At 51.4% G+C, this 26881-nt stretch overlaps 2 protein-coding genes across 10 annotated transcripts in view; one reads left to right on the forward strand and one right to left on the reverse strand.

Moving 5' to 3' along the window:
* On the forward strand, positions 1749–5139 carry NR2E3 (nuclear receptor subfamily 2 group E member 3). Its single transcript, XM_021406771.1, has 8 exons — positions 1749–1806; positions 3039–3189; positions 3594–3697; positions 3774–4028; positions 4104–4285; positions 4454–4685; positions 4754–4859; positions 4928–5139. Exons 1-8 carry the CDS (start codon positions 1749–1751, stop codon positions 5058–5060), a joined length of 1221 nt encoding a protein of 406 aa, XP_021262446.1. The 3' UTR covers positions 5061–5139.
* MYO9A (myosin IXA) overlaps positions 5689–26881 on the reverse strand; it is a 161760-nt gene continuing 140567 nt past the window's right edge. For 8 of the 9 annotated variants that reach the window (XM_021406769.1, XM_021406768.1, XM_021406764.1 and 5 more), the window contains 16 exons: positions 22550–22662; positions 22127–22284; positions 20843–21066; positions 20230–20346; positions 19602–19790; positions 18665–18712; positions 17941–18052; positions 17002–17063; positions 14622–14814; positions 14304–14432; positions 13630–13735; positions 13394–13525; positions 12025–12148; positions 8880–9082; positions 8540–8682; positions 5689–8164 (listed from right to left, as the gene is read on the reverse strand). In XM_021406769.1, coding sequence (XP_021262444.1) covers positions 7713–8164; positions 8540–8682; positions 8880–9082; positions 12025–12148; positions 13394–13525; positions 13630–13735; positions 14304–14432; positions 14622–14814; positions 17002–17063; positions 17941–18052; positions 18665–18712; positions 19602–19790; positions 20230–20346; positions 20843–21066; positions 22127–22284; positions 22550–22662 — 2505 coding nt within the window. In that variant the 3' untranslated portion in view covers positions 5689–7712. Of the gene's footprint in view, positions 8165–8539; positions 8683–8879; positions 9083–12024; positions 12149–12692; positions 13276–13312; positions 13526–13629; positions 13736–14303; positions 14433–14621; positions 14815–17001; positions 17064–17940; positions 18053–18664; positions 18713–19601; positions 19791–20229; positions 20347–20842; positions 21067–22126; positions 22285–22549; positions 22663–26881 lie in introns of those variants that run through there. The other variant, XR_002441694.1, reaches the window with a different exon arrangement.

Here is a 26881-nt window from a genome sequence, read left to right on the forward strand (position 1 = left end):
GTGCAACCAGAGCCCAGCTACAGGTCTCAAGACTGCCAGCAGCATCTTGGGGTAATTAGTAAATTAGTAATTAAATGCTGGGGAGGAGGGAGGGAGCCGATCCCAAGGTTTTAGGCTGGGTAATCCCAAGGCATCTGTCACGGAGCTGGGTCACGGGCTTTAACGTTTGCTCCTTCATATGGGGACCCCGGCTCTGAGCCCCTCAGCGGTGGCATTGGGCACCGTTTGGTTCCCAGTGTGCTCGGGTGCCCCTTTGGGCTGCTGGCAGGGACACGGCTCTGGGGACACCTCAGGATGTGCCACTGGGGCCGCGTGGCTGGGTGCAAGAGCAAAACAGAGTGGGAACAATATTTTTGTAATTATTGGATTTCCTCAGCACAATGATTATTGGCTGGCAGCAGATGGCTGCTGGGGCTAATCCCCTTCCCAAATCCCAGCTCCAGAGCTGGCTTTTTACCAGCGGCGTGGAGGGGAGCATGGCTGGATGGCAAATTAGCCGAGTCAGCACTCATCACCGTCCCTGGGGGCCAAAAGCCACCGCATCCCACTACCATGGGGTACCCAATGTCTGTCCCATGGGCAGTGACCAAGGAGCCCCATGGGTATGCAGGGTGCCCAGTTCCCCTGCATCAGCCTGGCACCATTGTTGTGGTGTTGCTTATGGCCCCTGGCAGAGATTTGCGTCATGGTAGGGACAAGATGGAGCCATGGCAGTGGAACATGGGAATGGGGTGTTGGGTTGGAGGATGCTGCTGATGAGGTGGAACAATGCTGCACTTGGGATGGGGTGATGGTGGCGGTGGGATGGAGGAAGATGCAGTTGAGACAGGGTGATGCTGCATGTAGAGGTGATGGAGTGATGCTGCTGGTGGAGATGGAGATCAATGAAGCCTCATCCCCCACGTCCCCTCATGTCACCACCACTGGTCCCCAGCGGGACCCTAGTGATGGATCCACCCCAACCTCAGCCTCAAGACTCCATCCCCATCCCCGTCCCTGTCCCCACCGGCCCCATAGCCCACCCCGGATGGCTGCGGGGGGAGTTTAGCGCCTAAAGCCCTCAAATCTCAAATTGTGCTGCCCTGTCACGGCGAGGGTTTAGCCTTCGTTGCGTAACTCTGGGGCCACCTGGCCCTGCGCTGCTGCGTCAGCAGCCACGGCCCAAAGCCCCCAAAGGGACACTGAGGCTGCTGGCCCTGGGGGGGACACACGATACCCCTGTCCCAGCACTAATCCTCTTTGGGGGCCCCCATCAATCATCCCCCTCGGTCAGGGCTTGTAATTAATTGCCTAGGGACAGGGAAGGGGGGCAGTGTGTCGTCCCCCACCCCTTAATTACCACTTTTCGTTATTCCTCTAAACTCCTTAACGAGGGGCTTATGTGCTTACAGGGCCTGGTGGGCACAGAACAGGGGGACACGGGGGTCCCCCCTGCACCCCAACGTTCCTCCACAATCTCAGCCCTCCACTTCCAGAGGCCAGCATCGCCGTGACCCCTGTGTCCCCTCCACGGGTGGCTTTGGTGGCTTTGGTGTCGCGGGGTTTAGGGTTACAGGGAGGCAGCCATGCTGGGGCTCAGCACCTTTTTAATTCTTCATCGCGTGGCTGATTGATCCCCCCCCGCACAGACACTAAAGATTAAGACGGTGACAAACAGGCGGCTGCTTACACAGCGCCCGCACTAATCTGCCTTGAAGAGAGCACAGCCACAGCCCCATCCCGCAGAGCGGGGACAGGGACAGCCCAGCATGGCTGCATCGCCAGCAGGGTCGGTGGTGAGCGCCGGGCTGGAGGACAGCCCCTCGGGTAAGAGCCACGTCCTGCTGCGCAGGTCTGTCCCCGGCGGGTCCTTCTGCGGGATGCTTGGGTCCCCATCAATGTCCTTCTTCAGGAATCCCTGGGGTCCAGCTGTGGTCCTTCTTTGGGATGCTCAGGGTCCTCTATTGTGGTCCTTCTCTGGGATGCTCAGGGTCCTCTATTGTGGTCCTTCTCTGGGATGCTCAGGGTCCTTCATTGTGGTCCTTCTCCGGGATGCTCAGGGTCCTTCATTGTGGTCCTTCTCCGGGATGCTCGGGGTCCCCCATCGTGGTCTTTCTCAGGAATGCTTAGGGTCCCCCATCATGAGCTTTCTCCAGGATGTTTGGATCCCTACCACAGTCCTTTCCTAGTATGTCTGGGGCCCTCCATCATGGTCCTCCTCTAGAATATTTGGAGTCCCCATTGTGGCCCTTCTCCAGGATAGCTGGGGTCCCTACCACAGTCTTCTCAAGGATGCTCCCAATCATGGTCCTTCTCTAGGATCCTTGGAGATTCTCATCTTCTCCAGGATGTTTGGCTTCTCCATCATTATCTTCTTCTCCAGAATATTTGGGGTTGCCATTGTAAGCCTTCTCCAAGATGCTCAGTGTCCACCTTCTGCAGGATGCTTAGGGTCCCTTGTAGTTGTCCTTCTCCAAGACACACAGGGTCCCCATCCATGACCCCTCTCCATGGTGCCCATGGTCCTCACTGTGGACATTCTCCAAGATGCCTGGGGTCCCCCATCGGGGCCCTTCTGGCTGCTTGGGGTCCCCAGCTCTGCTCCTTCTCCACGATGCCTGCAGACCCTCTTCTGGATGTCTATGGTCTCTGCTCTTCTTCCAGGGACCCCATGGTCCCCTGCTGAGACTCTTCTGTGGGGCCATGATCACAATCACAGCCCCTTTCTGGGGTAATATGTCCCCAGCCATGGCCCTTCTCCAGGATGCATGCATGTCCCCTCACTGGGACACCCAGTATCCCCAGCCCCAGGGACACCATTTAATCCCATTTAAAAGTGCCATGAGAGCTCATTCCATGGCATCCCTTGGGTGTGGGCTAATGCTGATTCCTGTTTGCACCTCTTGGACTCCTCATCTATGTCCCCTGGGATATCCGAGGTCCCCTGGGCTGGATCCATGGGGGTGGCAGTGCCCCATCACCTGGGTGAGGGGACTGATGAAGGGAAATGAGGGACACTGGGTGTCCCTACTCACCCTGTTTTGGTTCCGCTCCCTCAGGGCTGAGCCCAGCCCCTGGCAAGGCGCTGAGCCCCGTGCTGCTGTGCAAGGTGTGCGGTGACACCAGCAGTGGGAAGCACTATGGCATCTACGCCTGCAATGGCTGCAGCGGCTTCTTCAAGCGCAGCGTCCGCAGGAAGCTCATCTACAGGTGGGGATGGGGGACAGCCAGCTGGCAGGGACCCAGGGTATGGACACTGGGTGGGACAAAGGCTGCAGGTACAGGGGGGATGTGGCATTCATTGGGGCACAGTACCTGTACAGGACAAGGCACATATAGGGGACAAGGGCACCCATCAGGGACAGAACACCCCTGGGGTAAACAAGGCATTTGTTGGGGCAGGACATGGTGACAAAGGACCCATGGGGACTGGACAACAGTGGGGACAAGGCACCCCTAGGGACAGGATATTCACTGGCGCAGGGCACACACTGGGTGAAGGCCACCCAGCAGGGACAAAGCCTCCCCAGCACTGGGCATCCATGGGCCATGGGACACCCCAGGGGGACAGGGCCATCCCTGTGGGTGCAGCCGGGTACCGCCTCTCCCCGCAGGTGCCAGGCGGGGACGGGGCTGTGCCCAGTGGACAAGGCACATCGCAACCAGTGCCAGGCGTGCCGGCTCAAGAAGTGCCTGCAAGCTGGCATGAACAAGGATGGTGAGCAGGGGGGACGCGCTGGGGAGGGAGGTGACAGCGTGTGTTGGCTGCTATTGACGTCACCCTGTCCCCACAGCTGTGCAGAATGAGCGCCAGCCACGGAGCACAGCCCAGGTCCGGCTAGACAGCATTGAGCTGGACGCTGAGCTGCCCCCGGAGCACGTGGCTGCCACGCGTGATGTCCCCCCGGCTCCCTGCCCGGCCCCCCGCGGCCCCGGGGCCACCGCTGCCACCGCTGCCGTCCCCCGCGCGCCCACACCGCCCACCAACCACCGCTTCATGGCCAGCCTGATGACAGCAGAGACCTGCGCCAAGCTGGAGCCTGAAGACGGTGGGTGACCGCTGGTGGGGAGGGATGGGGGACGTGTCCCTGCAGTGGGGTAATGTTGTGTCACCATCCCTGCAGTTGATGAGACAGTGGATGTGACGGGTGGTGAGCCCGAGCGGGCGGGCGGTGAGTACCAGGTGGCCCCGTACCCGGCAGCTGGCCCTGAAAATGTCTATGAGACCTCAGCACGCCTTCTCTTCATGGCCGTGAAGTGGGCAAAGAACCTGCCCGTCTTCTCCAATCTGCCCTTCCGTGACCAGGTAGTGACCCCAAAAGCTATAGATCGGGATGGGGACATTTGGAGTCTCTCCATGGCCACGAGGTGAACCTTGGGGCACCCCAAGATGTCACTTTCTAGCCGCGGGGTGAACTGTGGGCGGCATTCTTCTGCCCACCCAGGTGGGCTGATGGGTTCTGGCTGCCCTCAGGTGATCCTGCTGGAGGAGGCGTGGAGCGAGCTGTTCCTGCTCTGTGCCATTCAGTGGTCCATGCCCCTGGAGAGCTGCCCGCTGCTGGCTGTCCCCGAGCCGTCCCCCGGCAAGCTGCTGCCAGCTGCCATGGACGTGCGGGCGCTGCAAGAGACCCTGGGGCGCTTCAAGGCGCTGGCTGTCGATCCCACCGAATTTGCCTGCATGAAGGCTGTGGTGCTCTTCAAGCCAGGTGAGAGTGCGCACCCAGGTCCTCCGCGGCCTGTCCCCGAGTCACCCCAACACCCGCTGTCCTGGCAGAGACCCGTGGCCTGAAGGACCCTGAGCAGGTGGAGAACCTGCAGGACCAGTCGCAGGTGATGCTGGGCCAGCACAACCGCTCCCACTACCCTGGGCAGCCCGTCAGGTACAGCCAGCCCCAGCCCCAGCAGCTGCTGGTGACAGTGGGGTTGGTGACACCACTCCATCCCCCAGGTTTGGGAAGCTGCTGCTGCTCCTGCCGGCGCTGCGCTTCCTCTCCTCCGAGCGCGTCGAGCTGCTCTTCTTCCGCCGCACCATCGGCAACACCCCCATGGAGAAGCTGCTCTGCGACATGTTCAAGAACTGACCCCCCGTTGTCACCTGGCTGCTGCTTGGTGGCTTTTGGGACACCCCGGGCTGTTTGCGCCCCTGTGCTGACACTCTGTCACTCCTGGCTCTCCTTGGGGTGTGGATGTCCCCAGGCCAGTGGCCAAGTCCTTGGGGTGCTCCCAAGTGGCACAGGAGGGTGGGTGGCACGGGGACATCTCCAGGGTGACACCAGGAGAACCTCACAGGGTGGGCACCTCGATGGGTGCTGCTGTCCCCAACCCAACCCTGAGCAACCCCTGCACATGGTGCCACCAGCGCCCCGAGCCAGGGACATGACACCAGCCTGGGGGTGGCACTGGTCGGGGACACGTGGGGACGGAGCTGTGTCATCCCATCCCAGGGGGCTCGCAGCCGGCCCCCCATTTTGTACTCCAAATAAAGAGGGCTTTTGCAGACAGCCTCCTCGCACCCTTCTCTCCGGGTCTGCCACTGGGGACATGGGAGACACGGGGCCAGGGCAGCCAGCTGAAAACCAGATCTCTAGCTCCCAAAAGAAAGCCAAGAAGCAACACCCACCTGCAGACCCGACAACCAGAGGTGACATCCCCCTTGGTGGTGCGTCCCCAAGGTGCCCCCCCGCATGTCCCAAAGACATCACCCAGTGCTCCTCATTACAGCTCTTTAATAAGCGAGGGCTTCACTCGGCCGCTTTGTACAGCCACATGGAACACGCCGGAGAAATATTACACAGAATTGCACTTTATACAGAACAACGGCCTCGTTGCAGAAGGGAAGGGAACAACATTAATTAAGAAATTAATGAGAACACGCGGACGCGACGCGACAGCTTGCTGGCTGCCCCCGGCGCTGGGCAGAGATAAATCATTCTCCTTTATATAATTACACTTTTATTTCCTTTTTTTTTTTTTTTTTTTGAAACAGGTAAAATTTATAGAGAGCGTGACACAGGATAATATATCCTCTTACAATACATACTTCCGTAGGTTTTTTTTTTTTTTCCTTTTTAACTTACACTCGGCATACTTATAAATTACTTTTAAAAAATTTCCATTAAAAATAATAATTAACAACACGCAGCCCACGTCCTTTCCAGTAGTAAGTACATTCACTTGGTACGAGGAGCGGATCGTCTTCCAAAACCAATGTTTTGCCCCCAAACAGCCACTTCTGGGCACGGGGAGCAGCAGGGTGCCGGCTCTGTGCAGGGTGGGGACCTGCTAAAACCACCCAATTTCCCCCGATTTCTGGGGGCTCGTCGCTCACTGCTAGTTTAGATCCTGCCAGTGAGAGGGATATATACAAAATAATATATATATTATATATATATATTATTACATACATAGAAGGAAGTGATGCGTCAGCTGGATGTGCTGGCCCTGCTTCTCTCACGGTGCTGGGGCGAGCTCACTGTGGGATGGGGATGGCGCTCTATTGGAGGAGACCTCGCCCTAAAAATTGAGCTTTGAAGGATAGTTTTGGTGGGATTTCTTTAAATAACAAGGCCCTTCAACCAAGCGAGGTGGAGATGTGGCTCATCCCAACGCTGGGGGCTGCGTGGGGATGGCGCGCTCCCCACACCACCGCACGGCTTAAATCCAAAGGAAAAAAAAAAACACAAACCACCACCACCGACAAAAAAATTAAAATAATCAAAAGGCAAATAAATAAAACACCCCTTGAAATCACTGGCACCGGGGCTGGGACCAGGGGGCTGGATCCGATGCAGATGCCGAGGGCATCCCCAGCCCCCACGGAACCGACATAAAACACGCAGGAAGACTCAGTGACTGGTGTTCTCCGTCCTTTTGGAGGTGTTCATGGGAAGGCACAGAGCCCAGCCCGCCCAGAGAGCTGAGCTGAAAGGGCAGACCCAGCACTTATGAATCCCATCAGCGTCCCCAGGCTCATCATCTCTTCCCTCCTGCAGAGGAGCCCCCTGGCTGCAGCAGGAGCCAGCAGCCCCCATCGTTAGCGAGCGCTGCTCATTAGTGCTATTGCGGGCAGTGCTTCTGAGCCCCGCTAATTTCAGCCCAATGGAGCAGTGGTGGAAGACGTGGTGACGGCCGGGACCTGCACCGCCCACCAACCCCTCGCCCTGGCACAAAGAAAAAGTCCTCTTTGGGGCAAGATATTAAAAACAACAAAACGTAACCAATTAAAAAAAAATATTTACAGTAAACTTCAGTAAACCAGAATATAAACAGAGCTTCATGTAAGTCCTTGATTATTATTATTTTAATACTGATGGGCTGAAAAAAAATAATAATAATTAAAAAAAAACAAAAACAAACAACCATGAGAGGAGGGCGGTTAGGGCACGCTGGGAATAACAAAGAACAACCAAAGCTGAGTCCTTTTGGCAGGTCTCCTCCCTGCTCCACACGCCTGGCAGCTCCTGCACGCTGCGGTCACTGCGCGGCGCCTTTCGGCCTTCTGCTTCCCACTGCCTCCTCCTCCTCCAGCGCCGAGGACCTGGCACAGCGGCTCCCTCCCTGACGTCCCTCTGTCTGTCCCTCTGTCTGTCCCTCTGCCCCGCGCCGGCCGCCCCAACCCCACAATCATTGAGGCCACCGCTGAACCCGTCCCCGGCAGCTTCCGCATGGAGCGCTCGTCTCGGAGCCCGAGCGGTCAGGGGGATGACGGTGACGATGATGGCAATGGGGACGCCTCACACCATGAACTCGTTGCTCCCCAGCAGGACAAGCTGCTGGCCGGCGCCGCGGTCAGCGTCAGGGTTCCTCTTGCGGCCCGGCCCCCCTTCCGGCGGCTCTTTGGTTTTCGGGGGGGAGTTCTTCACGCTCTTGAGTTTCTGCTTGCCCTTCTCGGGGTTGAAGGTCCCGCGCGTGGTGAACTGGGGCCGGTCGTCGCAGTGGGGCTCGGGGGGCTCGCCCAGGGCCCCCGCTCGGTAGAAGGGCGACTTGGAGTACATCTGGAAGCGTTTGCGTGGCAGGTGGGGCAGGCAGGAGGTGGACGACTGGGAGGAGGAGGAGGAGGAGGACGAGGAGACGAGGGGTGGGTTTGGCATGTCCGCCGTGTCCGGCCGTGTCCTGGGGTGCCGCCGCAGCCGGCCTGGCCCCTCCGCCTTGATGGGGCGCAGGGAGCTAAGTGCTACACTTCGCTCTGTGGGACAGGGAACGCAGCAGGGTTAGCGATGTGGGCCTCGGAGGCATCTGGGCTCCCCGGCTCAGCAGGGACACACGGGACTCAAAGCAGGGAGAGACGCCAACCCAGCATAGCTGAGATGTTCCCACCTCCACCGCATCGCTCACAAAGACATCCCGGTGTCTTGGGAACAGGAACATCAACCCGAGCACCTGGGACACGGTGTCTAGAGAAGCACTCATCTCCCCACCCACACAAGGGGCAGCGTGATCTACAGACCCTGGGTGTTTTAATCATCAATTATCGCCAATCTCATTAATCCAACTAAATTGCTCTATGCAGAGCAGGCAGCTTTGCTGCGGAATAACCTGGTTACAGGTTCTATCAACTCACCCGACCGATCGGAGATGGCTCCTTCAGAGTCAAAGTTCAGGTTTTCGGAGCTGTCGGCAGTGCCGATGGAGGCTTCCGACTCGAGCGTTTCGTCATCGGAGGCGCGAGGCTCCAGCGTCAGCATCTCGAATGTCAGCTCCTCCCTACAAAACCCAACCCTGTGACCCAACAGGACCGAAAAAGGTGGGAGGAAAGCAAGAGGGATGCAAAGAGTCCTCCAGCTCAACCCACGAGCAGCACATCAACCACAGAACCAACCACAATCACATCATACCCATGCTGAACCTCTAGGATACAGGGTGAAGAAGCGAGCAAAGCTTGAATTCAAGGGCAGACTCACTTCTCCTTCTGCAGGCTTTCGATCTGCTCGGTCAGCACCCTCTCCTCCTGCTGCATGGCCGCTTGCTGCTGCTCTGTCACGTCCAGCTCCATGGCCTCCTCGCTGCTCACGGTCTCCTCGGGGACGTCAGACACTGAGGGCAGGCGCACAGCCACAGGAGATGTAGGGCTGGGGTAGGTGCCACGCCGCACGCGGCCTTTGCCCTGAAGATAAACATCAGCGTCAAGCGAGGCTTATTTTGCACAGCCTGTTTTTAGGGCGGGCTCCTCCTCCCTGGCAAAAAGGGAGCTACAAGATGCAATGGGATGAGGCAACACAACGGCAGGTTTGAGAGGAGGGTCTGTTAAGCAGGTGGGAGAAAGCACTGCATGAGAAAACCAGGTGAGGAATAGCTGGAGAGCAGCAAACAAACTAATGGTCAAATAGAGGAGTCCTGTATTTTTAATAGTATTGAAACTCCTGACTATGAAAAAGGTCTTAGATGGGGGTAGTGTAGATGGAGGAATATTGTAAATGCAAATGGCCTCCAGTGTACCTTTGGAGGAGCTGCTCCACAGAATGGAAGAAAAATATTGATTTTTGGACACAAAGGATGCTGAGGAGTAGCTGTGTGGGCACACCACAGCCATTAAAAAGATTTTATCCTAACTGTTGTTGTAACTGAACACAGCTCATCTTCTGAAGTCACGATCCTGAACTGGTCAGAGAGTTAAGGATGAGTGCAACATGGAAAACCCAGCGCTTGCCTCCGCTCCACCTACAGGCTGCCCTCTTCCTTCCAACAATCACTGTGTTTCTTGGTGAAACTGAATTCCCTTCTTGCTGCACTCTGCCCCATTCATCAGCTCACAGGCAGCTTTTCTTCCTACAGGGCTATTTCAGCACTGTAGCTGAGGTGCATCTTGGTCTTTCTCATAACCCACATGCCCAGAACTTGGGAGAAGAGCCTCCCTTTTTCACTTTGAAAGCAAAAAGCTATCAGGAACGCAAGCAGGGATCTTTCCTCGAGTGGCAAAGCAAACCTACGCTGACATCATGGGACATGGCTCAAGTGGGAGGCAACGCTGAGCACTGCTTCCCCCTGCAAGGTTTGTTAAATCCTCCAGCCTGGACGAACGCTGCTGCTCAGCGCTAAGACGTGAGATTTGCTCCATTTTACCCTTTCATCTCCTGCTGTCGCACCTGGGAGATCTTTCACAAAGGAGCTTCCACACACCGCAGCAACGTTCCTCTGATGGCAACCCCATCACGTGGGCTGCTGAGCTGAGGCACAGCCACCTGAATCCTATTAGCAAAAAGCCCTGAGCTCCCAAAGATCCCCTGTGCCTCGTGTACTGCTCTCCCTGCCTACAGGGCGCTCAGCAGCGAGCGGATGCTGCAGTGACGACATCCACGTGGGCTTTCAGCAAAGCCCTCTCTTCTTCCAGCTGCTGCAAGCGGAAAATTCCCCGGTGGGTCGGATGTGGGTTTGCTCACAGTGCTTGTGTGTCCCATGTGGGCTGGAATGAGGAAGGCAACACCGCTTTTTTTGACAGTAAGAGCAGGGTTTGCCCTAAAAGAAGGAGCTTTCATGGTCCTATGTTTGGTCTCACTGGGGAGTGTGCTGCTGTGGTGGCTCGTGCCATGACAGAGCGGTGAGGGGCAGCGCTGCTGGGTCCCCAGATCCATCAGGGTACCGCAGCCCGGCTGTCCAGAGCCCTTTGGTACATGCTGTGTGATCACTATGGGATTTACCCACTGCAGCCAAAGCAACGGCTTCACAGTGCCTAAACGCATCCCCAGCAGGAATCATGGATGGGAGCGATGAGTCAAGGAAAGCAAAAGTTAGGAGGGCACAGAATGGAAAAAGAAAATCAAGAAGTGAGGGTGAAAGCCACTTTTCACAGAGCTGCATGCAAGGGGCGAAGGCACAAGCCTGGCAGATTTCCCTGCTCCTGGGGGAAGCGGCCGGCCCCAGAGAGCCACCTGCACAGGGACACGACGGGCAATGTCACGGACAATGGCCGGTGGCACGGGGCTGGAATGAGCGGCGGTCACACACAACGGAGGGACGCGGCTGGCACAGAGCGCCGTGCAGTTAATACATACCGGGATTGAACTGCGGGTTATGCTCATAAATCTAACTGCAATTAGTACGGGTTTCTGGATTAGAGAGGACATGAAAAGGAAAGCAGAAGGTTAGAGTGCACATGCCATCGTCCCTCCAAAAGAACTGTTTTCTGTTCCTCTTTTTTTCTTTTTTTTATAAAACCAGGACGAGCGAGGCAGCTCTCTGTGGTATCGGTGCCAGCGCACGGCCAAGCCCCAGGCTTGGCAAAACGACCCCAGGAGTTGGGTCAGACCTGCCCTGAGGGCAACTGCAGGCAGCTCAGCCCCACAGCATGGGTCTGGATGAGGTCTGCCCTGATCCCACAGCCAAAAAGCCACACGTAGCATCAGCAGCACGCTGGTGTGTCGGGGCGAGCCAGACCCAGAGCAAGCCATCGCTCACCCCAAAGCATGGAAGCTCAATGAGATGATTGGGGAGCCTCAGGGAGCTCAGTTATTCAGGTGATGTTATTGAGCACATCTGCAGCACAGAGAGGACAAAGCCAGTGGTTATGGCCTGCTTCAGTCCAGGTCTCCCTTGTGTTTGCGCATGGGGTGACAGCAAGGTAAGCTGAGGCTTGATTCAACCCAAATTGCTCAAATGTGCAAGATAAAGCCTGAAATATAAACAGGGGCCTCCGAGCTCAAGTGACTACATATCCATGGAGCCCTCTCTAAGCTTTTTTTCCCATTGCCTTTACTGACTGGGCTCTTGTTTTTGTGTAATTCCCTGAAAACATGGGGAGCTGCCATGGGGCTGGGAGATGTGCTGCACGGGGAGGGATGGTTTGGGAGGTGCAAGGGGGTGGGGTGGCTGGAATAAGCAAGGGGAGGTAAGGCAGGATTGCTTCAAGTGAAAGGAGAGGACAGGAGAGAAGAGAGGTGACTGTGTCAGCACCAGAGAGCAGTCTGACTTTCCCTGCAGCAAGACAGATGTTCTCTGTAGCTACGATGGATGCACCATGGGAACACCTGATATCCGCCTTGGTGCAAATTCCCTTGTAGAAGAAAAGGGGACATGAGTCTGTGAGCAGCAGGGGCTGGTGCAGCGTCTCACCATTGACCTGCGGATCAAGGACAGGCGGCTCCGGGCTTTGTTCTCAGCAAACTCCAGGCTGTTGATGTCCTTGAGGCGAGCCTTGTATTTGTTCATCTGCTCGATGACAATGAGTTCTACACAGCTGGGAGGCAAAGAAAAGACAAAACTGGAATCAGAAAGGTTTTTATCGGAACTGTCTCTGCCTGGTGCAAAGATCTGCTCTGCTTGAGAGCTTCAGCATGCAAGGATGGAAAGGAAAAGGCCAAGGAAATTCCTTAAGAAGAGCGATTAGGATACGTAGCTCCAAAAGTATTGTCTCCTATTTGTTTCCATGGAAACAAATTTCCATGGGTCAGTATTGCGGCCGGCCCTGTTTGATATCTTTATCAGTAATCTGGGTGAGGGGATTGAATGCGCTCTCAATAAATTTGCTAATGACACCAAGTTGGGAGGAAGTGTCAATGTGCCTGAGGGTAGGAAAGCCCTGCAGATGGATCTCGACAGGCTGCATCAATGGGCTGAGGCCAATGGGATGAACTTCAACAAGACCATGTACCAGGTCCTGCACTTTGGTCACAACAAGCCCATGCACCGCTAGGGGCTTGGGGCAGGGTGGCTGGAAGCTGTGCAGAGGAAACAGACCTGAGGCTATTAACTGACAGCCAGCTGAATATGAGATAGCAGTGTGGAAAAATGAGGAAAAATTTATTCTCAGAAACAGTGGTAATACATCAGAAGAGGCTGCCCATGGAGGTGTCACCGTCCCTGGAGGTGTTCAAGAAAAGGGCAGATCTGAGAGACACTGTTAGCGGGTTTGGTGGGGATGGGCTGACAGTTGGACTAGATGATCTTAAGAGGTCTTTTCCAACCCTAAAGATTCCATGATGTTATGGCCAAGCTTAACCCAAATTGTAGCAAGCACAGAAACTTTCCACCTGGTTATCAGACACAAATGGGCAGTGCTACTACGGGTCCTAGCAGGTGGGTCTCCAATAACAGAATAAAGATCCGGCTGTCATGAATGTGATTAACAACATCAGCACAAGCTCCACTTGTTTCTGCTAAAATCTGCTGGGCATGAAGGGTGCAGAGAGCTTGTTTCAAATCGCTGGTCTGCTTTGGTGGATCCTCCCTTTCTTAATAATCTTAGCCTCATTAACCACCTCTTGGCTAGTGAGAGAACACAAAATACTTCATTAAGATGCAGTTGATGGGCACAACTGTAGAGTTTTTATCATTTCCACACTAAAGCTCTTCTTGAGCCATCAGTACATTACATTACAGTACAGTAATGTATCAGTACATTACAGTACTAATGTCTATTGAATTCTAAGCGGTGACGTGGCTGTGGCCACAGAGCAGGCCCAACCCACTCCGGTGTCCTTACGTGGTTGTTTTACTGATGTCCTGAACGCTCTGCAGTGGGTCCGTTGTGTCGGGGCAGCGGAGGATACAGGGAGCAAAGACGATGGCCAAGGCATTAGCCGACATTCGGTTGGTCTCTTCTTGGAGAGCAATCCTAAAGTAAAAAAAGATTACTACAGAAGCCAGGGGTGAAGGTGGCTCCTTCACCTCTTCCACTGCCGATGATGAGCCCCAGCTGCCCTGCCTGGCCCCATGTACCTGACCAGGTGGAATATGAGGCGCTCCAAGGTGCTGAGATGTGTGCGTGAGAGCTGGTCAATGACTGAGTAAACTCCTCGCACTGTCTCCCTCCTCTCCTGCAGGCCTGCAGAGAACACACCAGCCTTGTTAAGGGCACAGTTGGATTCCACCCACTTTTCCTGTTTAAAATGATGCATTCTTCATGCCTACTTCCACTACTTAAAAGACATAGTTGGGGAACAGGTTGGGCTTAAATCTGCTGAAGAGCGATAAAAAGTCATGCTACCAAACACAACACTGAACTGCCTGTGGCTTCGTGTAAACAAGCTTACAGCAGAACGTCAGACTCTGGGCAAATTAGACTGGATAAAAGATGATTTGGGCCCCAAGAGTAAATAAAGAATCAGGCACTTCAAGTGGCTGTCATTTCCCTCAGCCTGGGAACTGCAATCACAGAATGGTTTGGGTCGGAAGGGATCTTAACGAACATAACAATTTCAACCCCCCTGCCATGGACAAGGACACCTTTCACTAGACCAGGCTGCACAGAGTCCCATCCAGTCTGGCTTTAAACACTTCCACTGATGGGGCATCCACAGCTTCTCAAGGCTTCACCATCCTCAGATCATAAACCTTCTTCCTTATATCCAGTCTAAACCCACCCTGCAGCAGTGGGAAAGGATGTTCCTTACCCATCGCCCGCAGAAACTCCTCGTACAGCTCGAAAGTCATGAGAGGGTTGGGCAAATCTCGGAGCCACTGCTTGAAGACGCTGGCAATGACGTGGATGTTGTAGTCATCTAAATTCACATTATCTATGTCTGCTCGGTGACGTCCAGCAGAGCATCGAGAAGCAGGCATGAAAACAAGAGATAACGATCAATATTAAGCTGTAAGTGAAACCAGATTTTGGGTTGAGCATTTGGTTGGAAATGTGAAAGCAATGCTTGCTTACACCAACCCTTGCTGTCGCAGAGATTTTTCTTCCTGTACTTTGCTTTCCCTTTTACCTGTATCGAGCCCTTGCCGCAGCTCCTTGATCTTGTTGGTGGACCCCGATTTTCTGTAGATGCCCTCCGTGTACAGCCCATGCATTTCTATGTAGTTGATCAGTTTCTCCACCAGCACTGGCACAGCCCGCTCCTCGCTGGTCAGCCGGGCGAGCTCCACGCCAAACTGCCGGGACGAGAGCTCAGGATCATACTGATGGGGAAGAGAAAAATGGAAAAGGGCTGAAACATTTTTCAGAAAGCAATGTGTCATAATGTGACCCAAAGTCATAACCATTTGGGTTTTCTCTGTTTAACAACCACGGTTATGGCATTCCTGGCCAAATACAGCTGGGCACGGTCTTCCTGCTCCATCTCCAGGAATGATTTAACTGCCCGGAGACGATACACAAAACAGAACAGGTAAACTGGAATCTTGGTTAACTAGATCAAGTTGCAGCATTAGCGATTATGCAATATCCATGACACCAAAATAAAGACATGAAAAAATCATCAGGAAATCCCCTTTTGCTGGCTGCAAATGCTCACTAGAGGTTTGATGTTTGGCAAATTCACATGTGATCAAAGTCACCCTGAACAAGAGAACCTCAGTGGGTGAAGTCCAAAGACTTAACAAAATCTTGACACAAGTGCCCAGTCCCAGCAAAGGGAATGCAAGACAGCACACGATGCAGTGCAGAGATGAGTGGCCCTGAAACAGGTCACGGCTCCTCTTAGAACTCCTACATCTTTACTTTTCCTATTCATGTCATCCTTCCACCAATAATGCACAGCTTGTTGTTGAAAGCCACCCCAAAAACGTGAATCCACCAAGCACAGGCATGCCAGAGCCTTCCTACATTTAGAGCTGTAACTATTTTTAAATTTCGTTTTTCATAGAGAGGAACAAAAAAGGACTGAAAGATGAACTGAGGCAAACACATCAGTACCTCACTTTGTGACATTTAACTAATGAACCCATTTCAGGTAGTTCTTCTATTGTCCTGCAAAATTTTAATGGCCTCAACTCTTCCTGCCTGCTGCATTCCTGGTGGGTGCCATTGAAGCGCTGGCACCAGGAGCAGCTTCATGTTCTGTCCCACAGAACAGTGGCATCTAGCAAAGCCTGAAGGTCTCCCCTCTGTAAAGAGGAGGCTGTGTTGCTCAGATCTCATATCACAGATGCAAAAGGTCTGTAATTATGGAAGGTACTGCCGCACCACATTCTTCAAAAAAAAAATCAGTGATGTCATGAAGCTTCCCTGATTTATAGAGCAGAACCTTGTAGAACCTGTTCCCAACTTGCAAAGGTGGACTGCTGGAAAGGGAGACTCCAAGTGCAGAAGAAATACCGTATCAAAGCAAATACATTCAAATATATATATATAAAATATATATTCAGATTATTTCTTGAGACAAATGTAATTATAATGCTTTATGGAGGCTGTATACCTGCAAAGCCCCCTAGGGGCTGGTAAAGCTTTGCCCACATTATTATCCTGGCTGCATTATTATTTTTTGGGGCACAAGCAGCACAAAAGAAACTCTCCAAAGCAACAACCAAAAAAGAAAGCCTGATGATTCATTGTTCACTGGTGTGACTGGCTGCATTCATTCACTGTCAATCATATACTTGAACACAGTCAATAATATTTAATTCACCTCCAATGAGCACAGTAAGTGCTTTAGCACCATCCACCCACCCTTCACCTCTTGCTGTCCCCATCCTCGCACCACCAGCTCAGCTGTAGTGCTTTAGCTGTTTGGGGTCTGAGCAGTGAGCCCTATCAGAGCAGTGGGGTGAAGAACGACCTGTATTTTTGCCTTTTGTACTGGAAGCAAAGGCGCCAGCCTTGAGAAACCAAGGCTGGAGGTGCTGCAGTGGGTCCTGCTTCCAGCTGTGGGCTGCAGGAACCCCACTGGCTACTGAAAGCATCCTGACCTTCTAAAAACAAACATAAAACCATGGAAGCCAAAACTGAAGTATCACTATGACATGCATTGGGTTTTGCAAGTTCTCCTTGTAGCACTGACTCTATTAAAAAATGTTATCTATTGATAGCAGCCACATTTTGAAGCCCTTGAAAGCTATAAAATGAGGCTGGTTTCTATCATTCAGCATGGCTACAAGCCAGGGAACACCACTGGAAGAGGTGCTGCATGACTGAGCAGATATATACTGATGCATCATTGTATTACTACTGAGATATGCACAGTCACAGAAGCAGTGAATGGAGAGGCCTCCGGGGAGCTCCAGCCCAACCTCCAGCTCAACAAAGGGTTATTGCCAGCTCTGTATCAAGTTCTGAGCCCATAAGTGTTTGTTAAAAAAAGGCTGTATGAGACTGGGATCACAATTGGAAAGGTATTTAATGAGAAAAAAGGCACGAGAGAAACTTACCTTTTTGGAGCACTTGGTCGTGGTTTTAAGACAGCACTTCTTGTGACAAGCATATTTACATACTGCAGCAAAGAAAGAATAGCATTTAATAATTCAATACTTCAGGCCTCTGCAGAAATGTGAATTAAGTAGCTCTTCTTATGGCTAGGAGGTCAAAGGCACAGCAAATTTGCATTTTTCAGCGGTCAATTCTATATTAGATTCACTCAAATGATAAAAAAAAAAAATTAATCCTTTAATTCTAAAGGCTCTATATTTAAGTCCCTGAAGTGTTAAAAAAACCTGACAGATCATCTCAGAAAATAATCCATGAGTCACTCTGAGCTATCGGACATGGATATACTCAGAGGTTGGAAATAGCACCTAATTTGTATTCTTCCTGCACTGGATACCAGCCTGAAGCACCACAGGGTGGCTATTTCCAACCTAATTGTCAAATCAATGGAAAAAAACAAAACAAGATCTCAACCTTGACTGTTTCTTCTCCTTCACTCTCCTGATCTACCCAAAAGTCCAAGTGCCCGGAAGTCAAATGGTCCAAGGCCAATGATGGCAACAAGACTCGCAGGCATCCATCCCTCAGGCTGCAGTTGTAGGTCACGTTTGCCATACCTGTCACAGACACTTCACCATCCCTTCTTAAAGTACACCCTAAAGGTGGTTTGAATGGTTTGCAACCATGAGTTATGATTTGCTATACAAAGCACCCAAGCACAACCACACTGCATTTTGGAAGGAACACCACTACCAACTCACCAGGTGACTTTGGAAATCCTTAAGGTTCATCTCATAAGCTACTCTAATGTGAAAAAAACCAAATATTTGCAAGTGGGGTTGTCAGGAACAGTAGAAAACACCTTTCAGAGCCCCAAACTCTACGACTGTAATATAAGCATAAAAAGTAAATAATAAAAAAAAAGCCAAATGGAGCACGCTTACATTTACAAACAGAAGCTCTATCCATTATCCAGATCAAGGAGGAACAATATTCACAGTAGGTGGGGATGCTGTACTGAGTTGCTTTAAAAATATGCCCATTGTGTTCTTCCACCTGCGACAAGAAAGATTTGGTGGTGAGAAAAAGAACTGGAGAATTCGAAAAGGGGAGGATCAGTGGGGCCAGCTCTGCAACATGGGCTTTTATTCAGAACCATTTTGCTATTTCTGTTTTCTTTTTGGACTAATAACCCTGCAGCAGCTCAGAAATCCAGCCTGTATGAAACCAAACCTTCCTGCAGGCAGTTTAGAAACCAGCTGCATTTGACTGGTCAAGCTCTCCCTTTTGAAGAGCTCTTCTATGCTTCCATGGCCCTTTCTACTTCACATCTTTCCCAGTGCTATTACACCCTTTAAGACAAAAGCTCTGTCAGATATACATCTTGTCTTGACTAACGTGGGACATGTTTTCAGAGAACAACCTACAGCAGTCCTTGATCCAAACACAAGTGCTGCTTTACAGCCTGCTGTTTTTACCTACAGCTCTTCACAGGCAAACCAAATCCACCTTGTCCATCTTCCTAGCATCTTTTCAAGGCCGCATGCACACTAGGGTGAGACACTGAGATTTCACCCTAGGACATGTCATTAGCAGGTCTCTTGTCAGGTGTAGTTTTGGCCACAAGGACCAATTCTTTAACAGACAGGCCCAGGGTGCTCAACTCACCACATCCGCTTCTTTTTTCCTTCTCTTTTTTCGTTCCGTTTTTGGCACCTGGTATTAAAAAGAGATTTGAGCATGTTGATGGGCAATCTCCACAAGTAAAGCATAGAGAGGTCTCTTACGTGACTTTTTTCACCTCTTTCCAGCCCCATCCTGCCATGCACTCCAAGAAGCACTCCTACTGAAGGGACCACCCCATTTTCAGAAATCCCCTGGCCAACTGTCACCACCTTCATCTCAGAGCTGGGATTAGCTGCAGCTCTGGCCCCACGTCCAGCACCTGTGACCTAAAGCTCTTCGATCCCAAGTAAGACTCCCAAGGGCACGGTGCTGCAGCCGGAGCCTTGGGAGAAATCCTATGCCGAGAGTCTGGGAAGGACTCACAGCAGAAGAGCCACAAGATGGAACATCTGCTCTACTTGATGCACAAGAAATACCATCTCCCAAGACCCAGGGATGGTCCTCTCAGACAAAAGGGAGCAGAAAGTGAAGAGCTTAGGTTTGTGGAGGAACTGCCTGCCGGAACAGCTACTTAGCCCCTGAGGACAGTCACTATTCACGTACCCTGCTCCCACAACCATACCAAGAGCCATGCACGTGGTCACATGTGCTAAAGAGCCTAGGAAAGTGCAACAGAAAACAGCACACTGCTTTTACTCATCTCTCAGAGCTGTGAGCTACCTTCCCACCCACCCACAGGTGGCTGCAGATTTGCCCTGGAGACAAGGTCCACGTGCTGGCAGTGGCAAAGGCACAGCTCATACCAGATTTGAATCCAGGTTTGCTGAATGAAACACCAGTGAATCATGCCTCGTGTGCTGGCTTCTGTTGCACACCACAGCTCACAGCACAAGAGAAGATGATAGACCAGATGTCTGAGCATGACTCCGCAGAAAGATAGCTCACAAATCTTCCAAGAGCTTAAGAAAATGCTGAGTACCTTCACTGCAGTGTAGTCCAGGGGTTTGTACTCTATCATATATTCATCCAGGAAGACTTTAAATGTATTGACCCAGACTTTAACTGGAGACTCACTCCAGTCCCTCTGTTCAAGCCTCATGGTCTTCTCAAGAATCTGCTCGAATAAGGCATATAGGTCCTTATAGCGGATGCTTTTCCCATCATCCATCTGTTACGGAAACAGAAACAAAAAAAAAAAAAAAAAAAGACTTTATTCATTTCAAACTATCTCTTCTGCTCCAGGCAATAATTTCAGCCCAAATGGCTTTCAGCTCACTACGCTTCTCAGACGTTCCCAACTCACAACTTTAACACAGAGGTTTCCAGGCCACTTGGGTGGCAGAGAGGCGTTTACTGACTTATTGTCATCTTCCATTCAACTGAAAGCCAGCTGCACTGAGGAGACCTGAAATCTCCACTTTAAGTATGCTGAGTTAACGAGGAAGTATGATTCCAAATTTACAGCTTCATGGGACTGAACGTAAATGAAGAGCGTCTTCCCTTCAGGACAAGCACATCAGGAATTGAAGGCCCGGTGACATCCCTACTACTGGAACTCACAGCATCTCCTGGAGGTGCAAGCTCCCACTTGCTGTCTGGTCACTTACCGCTAACGCTGAGGAGTAGAAGCTGAAGATGTTTTGCCGGAATTCCTTCAGGGCTTTCTTGAACACGACATCCACCAGCGTGTCCTTCTTGCTGTCCTCATTATCCAGCTCATTCATCTGGGAAACCAAAGGGTGTTATGCACCACTGTGACTTTTGCTGTGGCACTACATAAGAAGGAGCACTACTAATGAGCAGCTGCCCCACCATGGGCAGATGATGTTAATGACAAAAAGTGCCTGCAAGGCATTTTCTCCTGCACACAAACTCGGAATGAGGAAACACGAATGCTTCCCTGGAGCCTTCAACTCCTGCCCTCCTGGGTCTCCAATTTCTGATGCCATTAGGGGCAGCTCAAAGCAGTGGAAGCACCACAGCTGCCGTGCTCATGTAAAATGACCGTGTCGTATGTGCACAGTGTGCCTCTCCTTTGTCCCAAGCTGGCCCTGGTGCACGCTGTGCACTCTTAGCAGCTTTGGGAATGCAACAAAAGCTTTCCCCTAGGTGGATTATTAGCATTGCTACTGCTGCCTTCAGGATAACATTGCTTTGCTGCCTCCAACTGCTCTCAGAGCTCTCTGATGATTTCGCTGGAGCACCAATGGCAGGCGTTACCTTTTTCAGGAGAAACTCATCCATGCTCTTTAGGTCGCTAGCACTGGTTATGATCTGCAGTGAGTCGTTTTGCCACTGCACGGGCTCCAGAGCCACGTTGCTGATTTTGACACTACGCTTGCGTTTCACTTTGGGAGAAGGCTCTTTGTTCTCCTTAAATTCCCTCCGGTAGATTCCTGACAGTTCAGGGCTCCGTGGCGGTGTCAGATGGTGAGGACCCAACTCTAGGGGTAATAAGTAAAAAAGAAGAGAGACAAAAAAAGCACAGGTTAGCTGAACTGCTCTCTGCCAGGCCCGAAATGCTGTGGCAACATTTGTTTGGTATTTGACTTCACTAAAGTTCTGCAGTGTGTTTTGTTTTCCTGCATCTCCTGAATTAGGTGAGCTGAAGCATTAAGCAATAAAAATGCTTCTTCCTGTGTTTTATGTAGGACCTGAAGGAGAAGCAGGGCCCATTCTCAGGCAGTAATAAAAACCTGTGGCTGCTGACGAACTCTTAGTAAGCGAAAAATGATGCATCATTTCCCAGAGCTGTACCAAGAGCCAAGGTAACACAAAGGGAAAACAGTTCTGTCACCAAAATAAGAAGACAGGAGGAGAAAAGTACTGTGTGGTGCTTGTAGGAAGATTAAATGTCACTTCTCCATTGGTTACTTCCTCTGTCAAGAGGGGAAACATCTGTCGCTGTCCAGACGGCTGCCGGGAGGATTAGCTCCAGGGCAGGAGATGGAGGTGCTGGTGACGGCACGCAGCCGGCTTTGGGGCTCAGGGAGAGGGGGTTTGTCCTCTGTCCTCGTCCTCTGTCTCCCAGAGCAAAGTGACAATTCCTACTTGTAAAACTACACAGAAATTTTGAAAGAAATGATATCCGCTTTGGATCATATTGCATAGCATCTTTTTTGAGTGCTTTCTGAATTCCTCCAGATCTGTTCTGGATCGCAGCCTCTACCTTTCCTGCCACTGGGTTGATGTCACTCATGAAGTCAACAGAAGCAAAGCAGCACGACCTTTCCATATCTGTGCCATTTCCCAACTTGTTTTCCTACAGCAGCCTCACATAGACCATACAACCATGTCTGAAACTCCAACTTACAGATACTTTAACCCTACAGATAAACAAATTTATCAGTTCTACATCTTTACCCACGTCACCATGAACCGGGTTACCCTTAATGGCTATGTAAATCCAGACTTCAAACAGCTACAGCTCTCATCTCTGCTGTGACAGCAAAAGCAGTTTCTGTGCTGCTACAACAGGCCACTGCCTGCTCGCCCACCACTCACCTTCGCCGAGCTGCAGGCCAGCAGCCACCTCTCTGCTGGGCACCTCTTGCTCAGCATACAGCTCCAGCAGCTCAGACTGCGTGGCAAGCTTCTCCCGAGGGGTCTTCTTCTCCCCCTGCTTTCCCTTCACCCAGAATCTCATCTTGGCTCGTTGAGACCTGGAAACAATTTGCAGGAAGAGGAACTGCCTTAACTAGGGAAGCGTCCTGCCATCCAAAACTACCCGAACCCTCCCAGACCTTCACGACCCTTCAGGAGGAGTTAAATCCATACGACTGCCTCTTCTAATCGGGCAAGTTCACGGTCACGTACGAAAGATGCAATCGGTGATTCTGGCTGGTTGAATCAAAACCACCGAGCTGGGGACTGGTGGGGCTCAGGGATGCAGAAGGGCACAGGACAGGCTTGTCCCACGTTCCTTACCTGCCATCTGGGGCAAGGGGCTTCTGTGCAGCTGCCAGCTTTCCGATCTCCCCCTGAGACATGGTTTTGTGAAGTTTTGGTTGGCCATCCCCCGAGGAGAATCGCTGCGCTGTCTGTAACGATTCAAGGGTGAATTACTAAAAAATGACACCGTTCTTGGAATGCCAGAGGACACTTTTTATCAAAGCAAAAGTTAAAGATTTTATCTGTTACGACTGAAAAACACACTTTTGTTTTTATCTGCTTATAGGTGAAAAGCTACTGTCCCAGCTACGCAACTACACAAGTATTTTAATGACTTCTAAAGCAGAAGGACAGTTCTCCATTCCTGCTTTGAGGTCTACCTTCTCCTTCAGTGACAAACGCAGAAAGCCACTGTGCACCAGGCCACAGGTCATCACCACGACAGAGCTGCTCAGCCACCCTGGGCTGGGCAGCTCCCCTTTCAAGAAGAGCCCATTAGCATGATCATTAGGCACGCCAAGGTGATTTGTGGTGTTCCCCCATCTACCACATGGATCCATCCCAGCAGAGCCTGCCTTCAGCGCCCACTGAAGACTTTGCAGAAGGGCAAAAAAAATAGGAGTCTAAAGACTTTGTGCCAAGGACATATTAAAATGGATCCTTTAGAAATAAGAGATTAAACAGCTTTGATACGAAAGACCTCTGCTTTCATCACCACTTTAAAAGCCCTGGGATAATTTCTTAAGGGCAAAGTGAATTTGCAACAATTAATGGAATTCCACAAATAATATCATCTCCTGAGTTCTAAAAATGTGTTTTTTTTTAAACTATTTCACACTGTACAATGATACACTTTGCACCATTTCTATTAGCTTGCACTTGGGAAAAGACAAGGCAAGAGACAGTGCTTCTCCTCCTCTCCCTGGAGTCTTTAGAGGCTTCAGCTGACATGTTTAATGACCTGCAGCTGCTACCCAAAAAGCATGTCCCAAGAGGCAGTAGAAATGGAGATGTTACTCTCTCTCTCTTTTCATGTGCTCACAAAGCCTCCACCACTCTGTTATTTGAGCCACACTATTTGTCCTGGGAAACAATCCTAAGATCTCCCTTCGGTTTGCCCAGCATGGAGGAGGAAGCCACCCAAAAGGCAGCATGGCCCAGAAATGTTCTGGCCATATTTATAAAAATAGCAACTTTTGCTCTTATTTTCCATTGCAGCTCTGATTGGAGGGGAGACTTCTGGCATGAGGAAAGCAGGCAATCAGGCTGCGTGACACGATTTGGAGCTATCTCCTTTACCATTCCCTTAGCCTAGATGTCTCAGCTGAATGCATTGTGTTTTTAAGCATTCCCTTTTTCTCCTGTTAAAAATACTTCATGCAAAATTCTGCAATATTTGGGCCGCATCAATCTCCAGTTTATTTCTCACCCTGCACAAACCTCCCTGCCAGCCAGGAGATGGCAGCACACAAGGCAAAACTGCCACTGGAAACGACAGAAGCTGCCTAAACCATCCCAGGGTTTCTCGTTCCTGCTGTCCTTACATCTCAATGATGATCCCACGTAAATGGTGGAGAGATACGAGGCAAAAAAAGACCTCATAATCCATGGAATGGATTAGACATGTCAGGACAGAGAGGAAAAAATTCTCGGTTAAATTCTGCTAAAAAGGTCCTTCTACCTAGCAAAATGCAGCAGGGACATCACTGCCTGCTGGATGTTAATGGATGGGGTCTGAAAATGGGCCTCACCTTTACTGGCGTGGAACAAAACCATGGGGAAGGAACGCTCCCTGGCATCAGAGCCACGAGGGCATGGGTGGAAGAGGCACGCAGCCGCACTGTTAAGGCTCACAATGACTTTGTGGCCTTACTTTTGTCGCATGTAGGCACCTCTGGGATGACATGCCTCCCTGCAGAGCCCTTGCAGGGAGATCTTCCCTACCTGTGATCTCATCAGTACCACTGCAGTCTCCCTGCTCTGCCCCTGTTTTTGATCTATTACAGCTCAGTACCTCTGCAACCTCTGCAAGGCTCTCAGAGGAAGGCTGAAGGCATTTTTGACTCCGATCCTTCTGTTTGAGGGACTCCTCAAGCAGAAGGGCCAGGTCCTTGGCTGGGAAACATTCCTCGGTCCCAGGTGCACCACAAAGTACCACAAGCGTGCAAACCACACAGCCAGGAGTTTGCATCATCCTGTGCAGGAAGAGGGAACCCCATTTTCTCCTCCACAAGCACAATCTCTACTTCGCTTGCCATTTTGCAAATGAGGTGACTTCTCCCAGCAGGCAGCAGTGCTGCGCGCTGCACCGAAGGACTTCCTAAAGCTTAGGACAAGAGCTCTTCTGTCACGGCTGGCTCTTCAGGCGTGCCTGGGATCAGCTGGGGTCAGGCTGCTGTTTGTCAATTCGTGGCTTTAGGATGGAATTTGAAGCAAAATATATCACTGCTTTATCACTCAAAGGCATTTGGGCTCTTTGCAGTCAACAGTACCTTAAGCAGCCACCTAATACACTGGTGCACCTTGGGCTGTGGCTCTGGCTGATGATGCTTGCGGTCCCTGCTGCCTTGGATTTAGGCCTGGAGCATCACTGTCTGGTGGGCCACCACTGCCAGGCAACCAAGGGGTAACACAGGCAGGCCCGTGCCACTGCAGAGTCACCCTGTGCTCAGCCACACAGGGTTGCACGCGATCCCTCTGCTGTGCATCCAGCAGCCCTCGGCCACCAAGCAGCACATCAAAAGAGGCTTTTGGGAAAGCTGCAGCCGGAGGCAGGAGCTGTATGAATAAACTGTTTACTAGAACAACAACCAGACTGCGTATGGAGACTGCTGGACGCGCCTTCATGTGAGTATCACAAGGCGCAACAGATACGGTCACATGCATATCCCCTGCTTGAACCCAAGGCGCACCAGTCTGCTCTATTTTAGGCTGCTTCATCATTTGCAACAGCCAGTTGGGCTCTGCTAATAAACATGAATAAGAAGTCCCTAAATTTTGCTGCTTTCAAGAGCTCTCCCTTAAGGGTGTGGTGATCCTGACACAGAGAAGCCACAAACCAAAGAGCTGGTCCCAAACCTGCAATACAGAATACAGACGGAAACACTGTACGTGGGGCCAGGACACACAGACACAGGATACCACTGCACACACAGCTTTACGAGTAGGGTTTGCTAGAAAGCAGAACTCAACCACGCAAGGTGGAACTGCTGTCTGACCCACGGTTAGAGCCAGGGATGGAGCGCAGAGAAAAGAGATACAGGAGGAGAGATGAGACACAGCTGGCACTACTGCTACTTGCATGCAGCGAGAGCTGTTAACCCAGGTGAGCAGAGTCCCAGCAGCATCTCTATGGAGCGGGGTGAGCCAGCTCCCTCCCAGGGGTGGAGTTTTCCAAGCACCTTGCTCAGCAGAGATTGCCAGTGGGAAAGACTTCTACAGCTAAAAAACAAAGGCTTTGTAACAGGGTAGCCTCCAGGAACACAGCAGGGTGCAGCCCCTCATCCCAGGCCCTTTCTGCACTTTGAGCTGCTGCTTCCAGCATTTCCAAGGACCTGGTCCGCTGCCATCTGACCAGCCAGCAAGAGTGCAGCAGAAGGAAATCCAGAGGAAAATGCTGGCCTTTAACATCAGTCTTAGAGAATTTTGCTGCCTTCATCTTACCAAGAATCCCTTGGACAAATACACGTGAACATGCACTGAGCATTTACAGAGAGAGAGCCTTCAGGCAACGTGGCTTTCCTGGGCTCCTCAGATGGTTTCAGACCTGCACCTCCCAGTTTGGCTCCTTGTTCCTATTTTTTCCCGATTTTAATGTAGGGTCTTTAGTGAAGGATCTTTGATTCTTTTAAGTTAGAAACTTCTCACCCTCCCTTTCTCATCATGTCTTCAAATCCATGGTTCAAGTGAAAGCAAGGGGGCAGGACGGAGGCACTGCAACTGCATGGGCATGCTTACTTAAGCTGACTTCTCACCAAATGATGGTGAAAAAACCTGGTTCTGACATAACTTCTCTGTACAATTCTCCCTTTCCTGTTACAGAAGCAGGGAGATGAACTAGAGGGCAGCTGGAGTGAGTTTGGTTCGAAGAGCTGCGTCTTTCAGTCACGTTCCCACCAGACAGCGCTAGAAGTATTCCTGGCTCAAAAGCCAAGAAATTTTATCAGGAGAATTTCAAAATCTCCACTCCTTCCAGTTAGGAAATTATCCTGGGAAAAAAAACGTGCTCTGTACAATAAGAGCTGCTAACAGAGAAGTCACAAAAAACCCTCCTTCGCCTTCCCTGCAAAGGCAGATTTTAAGATCACATGAGATATTCGCTGTGGCAATACCACAGAATGAGCACAACGTGGAAAGCCAATGCTTTTT

This window comes from Numida meleagris, chromosome 9, assembly GCF_002078875.1.
Source record: "Numida meleagris isolate 19003 breed g44 Domestic line chromosome 9, NumMel1.0, whole genome shotgun sequence".
NCBI lineage: Eukaryota > Metazoa > Chordata > Aves > Galliformes > Numididae > Numida > Numida meleagris.